Source organism: Staurois parvus, unplaced genomic scaffold (assembly GCF_062004578.1).
Source record: "Staurois parvus isolate SC_StPar_1 unplaced genomic scaffold, SC_StPar_1.0 ptg000235l, whole genome shotgun sequence".
In the NCBI taxonomy this organism is placed as follows: domain Eukaryota; kingdom Metazoa; phylum Chordata; class Amphibia; order Anura; family Ranidae; genus Staurois; species Staurois parvus.
Window position 1 is genome coordinate 6,248,802 of NW_028318031.1, and position 13,622 is coordinate 6,262,423.

At 40.6% G+C, this 13,622-nt stretch overlaps 1 protein-coding gene across 2 annotated transcripts in view; it reads right to left on the reverse strand.

The window, feature by feature from the left end:
* The window catches only part of MASP1 (MBL associated serine protease 1), a 119,049-nt gene that overhangs the window by 1,129 nt on the left and 104,298 nt on the right, over nt 1-13,622 (reverse strand). Inside the window, exons 13-15 of one of the 2 annotated variants that reach the window (XM_089680132.1) lie at nt 13,114-13,299; nt 10,132-10,199; nt 8,594-8,693 (exon numbers count right to left, since the gene is read on the reverse strand). In XM_089680132.1, the coding sequence (XP_089536258.1) occupies nt 8,594-8,693; nt 10,132-10,199; nt 13,114-13,299 (354 nt within the window). The remainder of the gene's footprint in view (nt 1-8,593; nt 8,694-10,131; nt 10,200-13,113; nt 13,300-13,622) is intronic. The other variant, XM_089680133.1, reaches the window with a different exon arrangement.

Genomic DNA, 13,622 nt, shown 5'->3' on the forward strand with positions numbered 1-13,622 from the left:
TTTTTTCTCTTTTTTTAAAGATTTTTTTCATATTACACTATGACCAAAGTAGCATAATGTTAGCATAGTAAAATTGTACTACTTTGGGGAGGTGATCAGTATTTTTTTTTACACAATTTGATTGCTATAAGCAAGCATTTAACTGAATTAATTAGATTAATTCAGGCTTTTTTATTGTGATTAGCTGTGATTGGCCACGGTTAATCACACGACACAGATGGGTTGTGATTGGCCCAGCCTGTTCATATGACTATTTACAGCTAGACACACTTGACAATGGATGGCACGAAAGGAAGCCATCCATTATTTACTACTGTCATGTGACCTGCTGTGATTGGTCACAGCAGGTCACTTGGTACTGGCAACGGGGCCAGTTTGAAAAAAAATTTTCTTGTAACTGTGGTAGAAAATTTGACCCCATTAACGATTAGAAAATTTAACAAAAGTTATTAAAATGAAACATTTTGCACAAATTTGTACTAGTGTATAGCCAACTTAAATAAAATTGGCTGCTAAAGCTGACTATACACTATTGGAATTTCATTTGAATTTTTTCAGTTTAAAGCTGAACTCCAGGAGTTCAGCTACTTTGTAAATTGTGCTAGATTAGTAGGGGGTTATGTCCAATGAGGTGCATACCACCTCATGGACTTATCTTTTAAATGTACAATTACTATTTTTCTTATATGCCAGGAGCATAACTATAGCTATGCTTTCAGCACTCTGACCCTATGGTGCTCCCCTTCCCCTCCTCCTGTCCAAGTGAACTCATTCATAAAATGAATCCCCTCAGCCACTTCCTACTGTACCATTACCCCCTCCCTCCTAGATTGTAAGCTCGAAAGAGTAGGGCCCTCTTACCCCTCGTACGTTGTTTGTTATTGTTGTACTGTGCCATGTATTGCCCCCCCCCCCATTGTACAGCGCTGAGCAAACCCTTTGGCGCTATATAAACTCGATATAATAATAATAATAATAATAATAAAATGGCTCCTGTAAATGAACAGTGGAGGGGACGGGAACACTGCATCTCTGATGTCAAAGTACTGGGAGTATTGTGAACTCTCGGAGCCCATGAACATTTAGAAATCGAAAAAACATTCTTAAAGCTGAACTCCAGGAATTCAGCCATTTTGTACAATATGCTAGCTCTCGGAGCTCCATATAACTTTGGGATGTAAACTAAAGAGATGTGGCGTGCACTTCATTTGGCTTAACTCATGGTAAAACCCTTGGCAAAAAGTATGGAATCACCACTCTTGGAAAATGTTCATTCAATTATTTAATTGTGTAGAAAAAAAATAATCACAGACAAGTCTCAAAACTATTTTCATTTAACTTTCCAACCTTCTGGCTTTGAGAAAAACTAGAAAAAATAAAAAAGGAAGAAAACTGCAGTCAATTGCAATTGTTTTTGCAGATCAAGCAAAGAAAAAAGCAAAGAAAAGCAAAGAAAGAAAATATGGAATCACTCAATTCTGAGAAAAATATTATGGAATCACCATGCACTATGAATTTCTAAAACAAGCATCTGCATCAGATTACATCTGTTAATTAGCCTGCAGGTAAAAAAGAGAGCTTGCACACCTTGGTGAGCTGTTGCACCAAGCTGATTGACATGAATCATGGCTTCAACATGAGAGATGTCAGTTGAAACAAAGGAGAGGATTAAAAAAATTCTTCAAGAAGATAAATCATCACGGGGTGTTGCAAAAGATGTTGGTTGTTCCCAGTCAGCTGTGTCTAAAATCTGGACCAAGTACAAATCAAATAAGAAGGTTGCAAAAGGGAAGCATATTGGTAGACCAAGGAAGACATCAAAGTGTCAAGATAGAAAACTTAAAGCAATATGCCTTGAAAACAGAAAATGCACAACAAAACAAATGAGGAACAAATGAGCAGAAACTAGAGTCAATGTCTGTGACTGAACTGTAAGACATCGCCTAAAGGAATTGGGATTTACATACAATAAAGCCAAACAAAAACCATCATTAACACCTAAAAAAAAAAAAAAAACAAGGTTACAGTGGGCTAAAGAAAAGCAATCATGGCCTGCGGATGACTGGATGACAGTGATATTCAGTGATGAATCACAAAACTGCATTGGGCAAGGTGATGATGCTGGCATTTTTGTTTGGTGCCGTTCCAGTGAAATGTAAAAAAACAACTGCCTGAAGAGAACCTGCAAATTTCCACAATCATTGATGATAAGGGGTTGCATGTCAGGTAAAGGTACGGGGAGATGACAGTCATTAAATCTTCAATAAATACACAAGTTTATATTGAGATTTTGGACACTTTTCTTATTCCTTCAATTGAAAGGATGTTTGGTGATGATGACATCATTTTTCAGGATGATAATGCATCTTGCCATTAGGCAAAAGTCATGAAAATTTTCCTTCAAGAAAGACATATGGGGGTTTATTTACTAAACCTGGTTGACTCAGAATCTTGTCCACTTCTGCATAAAAACCAATCAGCTTCCAGGTTTTATTGCTGAAGCTTAACTGAACATGCTGAGGTTAGAAGCTGATTGGCTACCATGCACAGGTGCCCAAGATTCTGAGTCAACCAGCTTTAGTAAATAAACCCCATGATGTCAATGGCATGGCCTGAAAATAGTCTGGACGTCAATCCAATTGACAATCTATGGTGGAAATTAACCACTTGCCTACCAGGCACCTATACCCCCTTCCTTACCAGGCCAATTTTCAGCTTTGATTGACAATTGCGCGGTCATGCAACATTGTACCCATATGAAATTTTGATCATTTTTTTCTCACAAATAGAGCTTTCTTTTGGTGGTATTTAATCGCCGCTGGGCACTTTACTTTTTGCGCTATAAATAAAAAAATTGCAAAAAATTTGAAAAAAAAAAAAAAAGTTTCTTTGTTTCTATTATAAACTTTTTCAAACAGGTATTTTTTCTCCTTCACTGATGTGCGTTGATGAGGCAGCACTGATGGGCACTGATAGGCAGCACTGATGGGCACTGATAGGCAGCACTAAAGGGCAATGATAGGCAGTACTAATGAGGTGGCACGGATAGGCGGCACTGATAGACAGCACTAATGAGGTGTCACGGATAGGCGGCACTAATATGCAGCACTGATAGGCGGCACTGATAGGTGACACTGATGATGGGTACTGATAGATGGCACTGACTGGCATCACTGCTGGGCACTGACTGGCGGCACTGACTGGCACAACCCCTGGGCACTGACTGGTGGCACTGACTGGCAGTACTGCTGGGCTGCACTGGTGGGTGGCACTGGTGGGCAGCACTGGTGGGTGGGCACAGGTGGGTGGCACTGGTGGGCACAGGTGGGTGGGCACAGGTGGGTGGCACTGCTGGGCACAGGTAGGTGGCACTTCTGGGCACAGGTGTGTGACACTGCAGAGTGGCACAGGTGGGTGCACTGCTGGGCACAGGTGGGTGCACTGCTGGGCACAGGTGGGTGATCTGCTGGGCACAGGTGGGCGGAGCTAGTGGGCGCACTGCTGGGCACAGGTGGGCGGAACTTGCGGGTGGCACTGCTGGGCACCGATCATCAGGGCACTGATCATCAGTGCCCTGATGATCGGTGCCGATCCCCGCTCTGACAACTGCCGGTTCTCGGCAGTACTTTCCTCACGATCTGACAGAGTGAGGAAAGTGCAGCCGAGAACCGGCACTTGCATTTCCCTCTGATCAGCGTGTCATTGGACACCGCTGATCACGTGGTAAAAGGCCACTGTGATTGGCTTTTTACCACATCACGTGATCAGCTGTGTCCGTAGGACACAGCGATCACGGAGATCGCCGGGTGCGCGCCCCCTGGGGCGTGCAGGAGAGCGCGTTCTGGGAGGACGTCATATGATGTCCACTCAGAACTGGCCGGCCGCAGTGCAGTCGTCATTCGGCTATCTGCGGTCGGCAACTAGTTAAGGGAAATGGTCCATGACAAGGCTCCAAGCTGCAAATCTGATCTGGCAACTGCAATAAGAGAAAGTCGGAGCTGGATTGATGAAGAATTCTGTTTGTCGATAGTCACATTCATGCCTCAGAGAATTCAAGCTGTTATAAAAGCCAGAGGTGGTGCAACAAAGTACTAGTGGTGTACTGTAGTGTTTTTTTCATGATTCCATAATATTTTCCTCAGAATTGAGTGATTCCATATTTTTTTTCCTCTGCTTGATCTGTAAAAACAGTTGCAACTGACTACAGTTTTCTTTCTTTTTTATCTTTTCTAGTGTTTCTTAAAGCCAGAAGGTTGGAATGTTGAATGAAAATAATTTTGAGACATGTCTGTGATTAGTTTTTTTTCTACACAATTGAAGAATTGAATGAACATTTTCCAAGAGTGGTGAATCCATACCTTTTGCCAAGGGTTTTACCATGAGTTAAGCCAAATGAAGTGCACGTCATGTCTCTTTAGTTTACATCCCAAAGTTATATGGAGCTCCGAGAGCTAGCATATTGTACAAAATGGCTGAATTCCTGGAGTTCAGCTTTAAGAATGTTTTTTCGATTTCTAAATGTTCATGGGGAACAATTTGCTCATTAGTGGCAAGAAAATTAATAGGAGCAGGACAGAAAATTTTTATTGAGTTAATGAATTTCTAACAATGTGATTTTTGTTCAGGAAATACATTCATTCTGAAATCAAATGTTAAAGGCATGCAAAATTTTAAAGTACTTTTGAACAACATTCATTGAGTCATTGAATGCACAAACAGTTTTAGTATGAATATCCAGACCAATAGTTTTAGGATAACTGCTGTGTGTTACTCACCTAAGGCTGGTCATAGACAGAGCAACTTTCTTTCCTGAAACCAGGATGACAGGAGAATCCCTCCCACCGAGCCATTGTGTTTTCCCAGCAGAGGGAGGAGGGGCGAGGAAGCCACCCCAGCTGGGAGAACACAGTGATTAGCTATAAGAGACACTAGCGATAATCGCGTGTAAAATCTGGCAGGCTGGTTGTACCCTAGTTGATCAATTTATCAGCTTGGGTACATTCAGCTTGCCCATACATGGTTCGATTCTTGGCCGGTTCCTGCTTAACCTGCCGATATTCAAACCATCTATGGTTGGCTTTAGGCTTATGCTGGTTAAAATGCCAACAATCCTAAAGAAATGTAGCCATTGAAATTTGTCTTTTCATTTTTAAATAATAAAATGTTGTTTTGAACACTTGAAAGCCTTTAAAATGATTCTGGATGGAGTGTAAACATGGGATTGTACAATACCCACAAACACCTACCCCAATTCCACCCACACCATAACTGTCTGATCAATCACGCTGGTAAAGAAAGCCATAGACATCAGAGCAGTCTGTGGCTAAGCTACTGAGGTTGGTAAGAAGCTGGTTAGGGGTGTTTATGTAGATTAGTTTAGAGGGGTTAGGGAAGGTGGATTAGAGTAGACTGTACTAAAGGCACAACTACTCTTTAAGTTGATTTCAATATTTTTGGGCTGTCTATGATCACAAACAATTTGTCATTTGAGCTAAAATTTTAACTTTTACCTTTTCAATCAACTCATCCCCTACAGTTCAACCTTTTTAATCACTTGGTCCTCTCTTTTAGAGTGTACATTTTCACAAGCAGAGCCCTCCTAACCCTTTTGTATTAAATTGTATTTTTAATATTAACTATATATATGAAGTCTATGTATATTCATTTTAAATGTACTGTCTCTCTTTACTTTGTAAGGTGCTGCACCAACTATCAAAGCAATATAAATCCTGAATAATAATATTAATAATAATCATAATTCACACATCAAAAAACGCACTTCACTTAAGAAATGACTGGCAGCAGTGGCAGGTGAGCAAGTGTTGAAAGCATGCAGCTGTGTATATATGTCCTGACCTCAACTCGATAGAACATCTTTGGGATGAATTAGAGAATAGACTACGAGCCAGGCCTTCTCATTCGACATCAGTGCCTGACCTCACAAATGCACTTCTGGAAGAATGATCAAACATTCCCATAGACACACCCCGAAACCTTGTGGACAGCCTTCCCAGAAGAGTTGAAGCTGTTTTAACTGCAAAGGGTAGGCCAACTCAATATTGATTCCTATGGAGAAATGTGTGTGTAAAGGCTGGCGTCCCAATATTTTTGGCAATATAGTGTATGTGTAGGAAAAAGGGTGGGACTTTAATGCCCACATGTCGCATATATAAGTCACTAGGAAGCCAAAATTTCTGTGCTGAAAGCAAGCTTCCTGCTCACGCCGACACAGTCAAAGGCAGCTCTTGGCCTTCACTAACGATTGGTACCTGGTGGTACTGGCTCCTGATTATGTGAGCAATGTGACAACCAATTACAGTGGCTGCATGATTACAGGGGTTAAGTTGGAGCTTACACAGGGCTGCCTGTGTCCTAGCAACCATGTGACAACACTGGTCCAATCACCAAGCACTAGTACTGTTACTTAGAGTGAGTAACATGCTTGCAAACTCCAAACCTCCAAAGAATGGATTTGTATTTCCATCAGTCCAGACTTTGGAGTGGTGGTTGGCTGCCTGTAAGCTCCTCTGAGCACATATTCATGCACATGCATGTAGACCAAGAATGATGGTAATTGAAACTAATCTTTATTGCATACTTACATTGGTCCAGCATGGACCCATGTAAGAACACATATGTCAACCTTGAGGGGTTGTTGGGGAAGCTGACAATCACTGCAGTAGTTGACTCTACTAGAGTGACAGCTTTGATCTTCCAGGTCCTGTGCCGATTGACTTCCCCTCTGAACACTGACCACAGTGGGTAGCTCACTTGGCACAGCTGCCATTCATAGACCCCCTTGTATTTTTTCAATGTAAGGTATTCTCTAATTGGACAAAGAAGAGATGGTAACATCACTGCCCCTTCCCTTCACCTTATCCAAACAGAGAACACCATGTATTCATTGAAGAAAATATTCAAGGCATTCTTGACATGGCTGCAGTGCTGAGCAAGTAACCACAGAAGATCACTGCTATCAGTGTAGTAGATTGTCGAAGTCCACAGCAGCCAATTCAATATAAGATATGAATACTTACAATAGTCGATGCTGAACCATGTGAGTATACAATAAATATTACACCTGGATTACGGCTTTAAAAAGTGGTATTGTTTAACACACAAATATAGGAAAACAAATGCTACTTAATAAATGATGTTGTTTCCTAATTGCATTATTAGTGTAACAGGGTTGTCAGTCATTGAATATAAATTTATCATATTTTTAGCACCAGCATTGACTGTACACGTTGTTAAAAATATAATAATTAGTTTTATCAGTAGAATGAGATGTTTTTTTCTCATTTGTTTTAATGACACATCACTAAGTTTTAATCATTTACAATAATTAGGAACAATTATCTCATGTTTAAAAATGCAGTAAACATAATAAAAAACACATTATTCTAAAAGTCCCACTTGTCTGCCTGTAAGGTGAGGAGACTTTCCAATTGACGTAGGCAATGACAACTATGGGGGTATGTGCTGGAAATTCTAAAAGGAAACATATTGCAATAAATACAGTAAGGTATAAAAGTAAAATAAGGGATGATTCCTACTTAGGCTGCTTTATAGAATGAAATAGAATAGAATAGAAAATAAAGGAATAGAAAAGAATAGAAAATAACAGAATAGAATAAAAACTAATATAATAGAAACAAATAGAACAGAATAAAACCAACCAGAATAGAAAAGGATTCTCTTGAAGTAGAATATAAATGAATACAATAGAAAATAAAGAAATAGAAAAGAATAGAATAGAAAAAATAGAATAGAAAAAACTAGAATAGATTAGAATAAAAAAGAAAGAATATAGCCGTCTTCTAAAATTTGAATTTTGAACTTTGAATAGAATAGAAAAAAATATAGCCGTCTTCAGAAATTTGAATTTCAAATTATGTAATTTGAGTTTTGAATAGAATAAAATAGAAACCATATAGCAATCTTTCTAATTTAGAATAGAATAGAAAAGAATAAAAGAGAAAGAATAAAGCTGTCTTCCGAAGTGTAAATTTCGAAATTTGAATTTCCAATAGAATACAATAAAATAGAAAGAATATGGCTGTCTTCCGAAATTCGAAATTTCTAAATTTGCGTAGAATAGAATCAAATAGAAAGAATACAGTTGTCTTCTGAAATGGGAATTTCAAATGTTGAATAGAAACAAATTTCGAAAATGAATCATTCTAACATAACAAATATGATGAAATTAAATTATAACCGAACAAACCTGAAATAAAGCAAAACAAACTTTTCCATTGTGCACATAGTTTGTAGTTTATGTGCTCTTATATAAAGTCAAAGTAAAGTATCACCTCCAAAACAGACAAGGGTGAAGGGGTAAAAAGGGGATAATACATTGACAAAAGCTGGGATTTTCCTTCAACTTTGTGCAAGGTTTTTTCTCCCTTCTTGTTGTGTCTCCAGGATAGGATGTGGAAGGAAATCTCCCCACTAAGGACATAGACAAAAATAAAAGCCCAAAAGAGGTTCTAATTTTTTGCCTCTCTATCGCAAACTAGTAAGAACTCTGTCCAGGGTTCCACGATATAGAAATACATAAATACTTTCTTATATACTCAATCAAATTGCAAACCTTCTCTCAGTCCTGCGCAAAGCATATCGTCAGTTAGCACCCTTCCAATCTTTAAATACCCAGACTTGCACACTTCATGGTCTACAACAGGAATTTCTATCTAAAATAACAAAAAGACATTTAAGATGTACTACTGCTATACACAAATAGGTGGAAAAGAAAATGAAAGATTTTGTCCATTTAAAGCAATAAAATAATTAAAGATACTTTTAATATATCTGTGCTTATTTATTAATTTATCCGGTTTTTAAAATGAGATTTTGTGATTTAGTTTTCAGAACAACATTTCTGTGAGCAAAAACAAAATCACCTTTTGAACTTTAATAAAGGAAAAGAGGGACATGAGTCTAAAGCAGCAATGGGCAAACTACGGCCCGCGGGCCGTATACGGCCCGGCGGACCTTTTAATCCGGCCTGCGGAGCTAGGCTCCCGCTAGGCTCCTCTCACAGTCCGCCCTGAAGACCGGTGTAGCATGAAAATCTGTCTCCTATGAGGATCTGTCTCCCTCGACGTATCTGTGCATATGCCGGAGATCGCCGATCGGCTGCTAATGCCTGAAACTGGCACATGCGCAGATACGTCGAGGGGGACAGATCCTCATAGGAGACAGATTTTCATGCTACACCGGAACGGCGCGGGAACACGGCGAGAGGAACGCGCAGAGCAAAGGTAAGTGAATTGACACAGGGGGGACTTGGGGACTTAATATGGGGGATGAATTAATATGGGGAATGAATTACTATATGGGGGATGAATTACTATATGGGGGATGAATTACTATGGGGGATGAATTACTATATGGGGGATGAATTACTATATGGGGGATGAATTACTATGGGGGATGAATTACTATATGGGGGATGAATTACTATATGGGGGATGAATTACTATGGGGGATGAATTACTATATGGGGGATGAATTACTATATGGGGGATGAATTACTATATGGGGGATGAATTACTATGGGGGATGAATTACTATATGGGGGATGAATTACTATATGGGGGATGAATTACTATGGGGGATGAATTACTATATGGGGGATGAATTACTATGGGGGATGAATTACTATATGGGGGATGAATTACTATATGGGGGATTAATTACTATGGGGGAATATTACTATACTTACTATGGATGACACATACACATCATTCATCTACTCTTGGTCCGGCCCCCGGGTCCAATATATGAACCCATTGCGGCCCTCAAGTCAAAAAGTTTGCCCACCCCTGGTCTAAAGCATTAGGTAAATGGTATTGGCCTTTATTGTGAGGATTTTTTTTTCTTGTCTTTGTCTTTGCTAGAGATTTCCTCTCACTTCCTGTCCTGGTGACATTATTCTCACTGAGGCAGGAAGTAAAGGGAAATCTCCCTTTGGGGCCATAGACAGCAATAGAAACATTTCCCTTTTCTTTTAAAACCTAATATAAAAGCTTTGGCTGTAGTTACATTTTCTATTACATTTTAAAACTCTTTTAGCATATCCTTACATTTTTATACCTTAAAAAAAAACTTTAAAAAATGTTAAATTACCTCCATGAGTGCTTCTGGCAGTCTTTTTAAGAATTGTTTTCCCCATCCACTGATAACTACAAAATCCTCTAAAATATAGTATCATTTTGTTAGACAGTTCAAAATCACAATGCATTGAAAGACATTGACACATTGGAAAAGCTTCTTTTATCAAAGGCATCCAGCTGAACAGCATCATAAAGGTCATTTAGAATACAGAAATTGCTGCTTCACACATTGATACAGTAATTGTTCAGTGGTTCAAGTCAAGTTTAGATCAGGATCAGGACAAGTTTAGATCAGGTTCAGGTCAGGACAGGATTTTATCTTGTTCACAACTGATGACATGTTCAGTTTAGAAATGGTTCCCATAGAAGTCAATAGTCTGTAATCTGCACCTGAACCTGACCACACTGCTCAGAAATTGGACAGGACTCTTTTTCAACAGAATGATATAGAGGGGATAAGAAGAGTAGTAAAGAGAGAATAAGCAATGTGGTAGAGACGGGAAGAGCAGAGCAGTGGAGAGGTGATAAGCAGAGTAGTTCAAAGGGGATAAGCAGAGTGGTAGAGAGGTGATAAGCAAAGTAGTAGATAGGGGATAATAAGAGCAGTAAAGATGGGATAATCATAGTAGTAGAGAGGGGATAATCATAGTAGTAGGGAGGTGATAAGCAGAGTGATAGGGGAAAAGCTGAGTTTCAGAGGGGGGGTAAGTAGAGTAGTAGAAATGGGATTAGCAGGGTGGTAGAGAAGGGATAAGTGGAGAAGCAGAGAGGTGATAAGCAGAGTAGAAGAGAGGGGAAAAGAAGAGTAGCAGAGGGGATAAACAAAGTAGCAGAGAGGATATAAGCAGAGTAGTAGAGAAAAGATAAACAAAGTAGTAGAGAGGGGATAAGCAGAGTAGCGGAGAGGGTATAAGCAGAGTAGCGGAGAGGGGATAAGCAGAGTAGCAGAGAGGGGATAAGCAGAGTAGCGGAGAGGGTATAAGCAGAGTAGCGGAGAGGGGATAAGCAGAGTAGCAGAGAGGGGATAAGCAGAGTGGTAGAGAGGGGATAAGCAGAGTAGCAGAGAGGGAATAAGCAAAGTGGTAGAGAGGGGATAAGCAGAGTGGTAGAGAGGGGATAAGCACAGTAGTAGAGAGGGGATAAGCAGAGTGGTAGAGAGGGGATAAGCAGAGCAGTAGAGAGGGGATAAGCAGAGTAGTAGAGAGGGGATAAGCAGAGTGGTAGAGAGGGGATAAGCACAGTAGTAGAGAGGGGATAAGCAGAGTGGTAGAGAGGGGATAAGCAGAGTGGTAGAGAGGGGATAAGCAGAGTGGTAGAGAGGGGATAAGCACAGTAGTAGAGAGCGGATAAGCAGAGTAGTAGAGAAGGGATAAGCAGAGTGGTAGAGAGGGGATAAGCAGAGTAGTAGAGAGGGGATAAGCAGAGTAGTAGAGAGGGGATAAGTTAAGTAGTAGAGAGGGGATAAGCAAAGTAGTAGAGAGGGGATAAGCAGAGTGGTAGAGAGGGGATAAACAAAGTACTAGAGAGGGGATAAGCAAAGTAGTAGAGCGGGGATAAGCAGAATGGTAGAGAGGGGATAAGCAGAGTAGTAGAGAGGGGATAAGCAGAGTAGTAGAGAGGGGATAAGCAGAGTAGTAGAGAAGGGATAAGCAGAGTGGTAGAGAGGGGATCAGCAGAGTAGTAGAGAGGGGATAAGCAGAGTAGTAGAGAGGGGATACGCAGAGTGGTAGAGAGGGGATAAGCAGAGTAGTAGAGAGGGGATAAGCAGAGTAGTAGAGAGGGGATACGCAGAGTGGTAGAGAGGGGATAAGCAGAGTGGTAGAGAGGGGATAAGCAGAGTGGTAGAGAGGGGATAAGCAGAGTAGTAGAGAGGGGATACGCAGAGTGGTAGAGAGGGGATAAGCAGAGTAGTAGAGAGGGGATAAGCAGAGTAGTAGAGAGGGGATAAGCAGAGTGGTAGAGAGGGGATAAGCAAAGTAGTAGAGAGGGGATAAGCAAAGTAGTAGAGAGGGGATAAGCAGAGTGGTAGAGAGGGGATAAGCAAAGTAGTAGAGAGGGGATAAGCAGAGTAGTAGAGAGGGGATAAGCAGAGTAGTAGAGAGGGGATAAGCAGAGTGGTAGAGAGGGGATAAGCAAAGTAGTAGAGAGGGGATAAGCAGAGTAGTAGAGAGGGGATAAGCAGAGTGGTAGAGAGGGGATAAGCAAAGTAGTAGAGAAGAGATAAGCAGAGTGGTAGAGAGGGGATACGCAGAGTGGTAGAGAGGGGATAAGCAAAGTAGTAGAGAGGGGATAAACAGAGTAGTAGAGAGGGGATAAGCAGAGTAGAAGAGAGGGGATAAGCAGAGTGGTAGAGAGGGGATAAGCAGAGTAGAAGAGAGGGGATAAGCAGAGTGGTAGAGAGGGGATAAGCAAAGTAGTAGAGAGGGGATAAGCAGAGTAGTAGAGAGGGGATACGCAGAGTGGTAGAGAGGGGATGAGCAGAGTAGTAGAGAGGGGATACGCAGAGTGGTAGAGAGGGGATAAGCAGAGTGGTAGAGAGGGGATAAGCAGAGTAGTAGAGAGGGGATACGCAGAGTGGTAGAGAGGGGATGAGCAGAGTAGTAGAGAGGGGATACGCAGAATGGTAGAGAGGGGATGAGCAGAGTAGTAGAGAGGGGATAGTGGCAGAGAGGGAATAAGCAGAGTAGCATATGGGGAGATAAGCACAATACCAGAGACTGTTTAAGCAGAGTAGCAGGAAGGGGAAAGTGTATTTGTCTCTGAACCAGGCCTTGACAACTTTTGCTTTCCTCCCTTTCTTTAGAATTCTAAATATATATTTTACTGCAGATGGGACCGGTTCTTTTGGGATTTTCTAGAAACACCTTTACAACACCTATTTTAAAAAAAATAGCTTTCTGTTAAATGAAGATGTTTTGATTTAAACTAGGAAGATGAGTTATTGTGAAATCAGTCTCAATATTAAAAGTAATTATCTATATGTAAAAATAAATACCTGGGTGCACTTCTTCTTCTGGAATGCAAATAGGCATCACATAGTCATTGAGAAAAGCTTGTTCTGATAGCTCCACCAGGGCAATGTCATTTTGAAAGGTGCTGGCATTGTACATTGGGTGGAGAAATAAGTTTGTGGCCTGAAATACTTGCTCTGAGTCATCCTTTTTTGAGGTCTTATGTTTCCCTGTGAATAGAAAGAGCAGACTCAAATGTCACTAGGCTATTTTCTCCCCCGGTAGAATGTTATTCATTCAAAAAGAGGAAAGTGAATCAGGAAAATACCACATTATGGCCACTAAATGGAGTTGATGATGTTGACCATTCTCCAGGGGAAAAGTTGCTCTTGTTAGTATTTCTGTCCATCCCCTGTAAGTAAGATTTGCTTGACAGGGGAGGAGACCTGATTTTTCTCTATCGCAGTTTCACTTTCACTTACAGGTTATTCTTCCTACTTCTTGAGACTGGATAGTGAAAGGAGAAGCAGCAGACACATGAGTCATCTCTCTA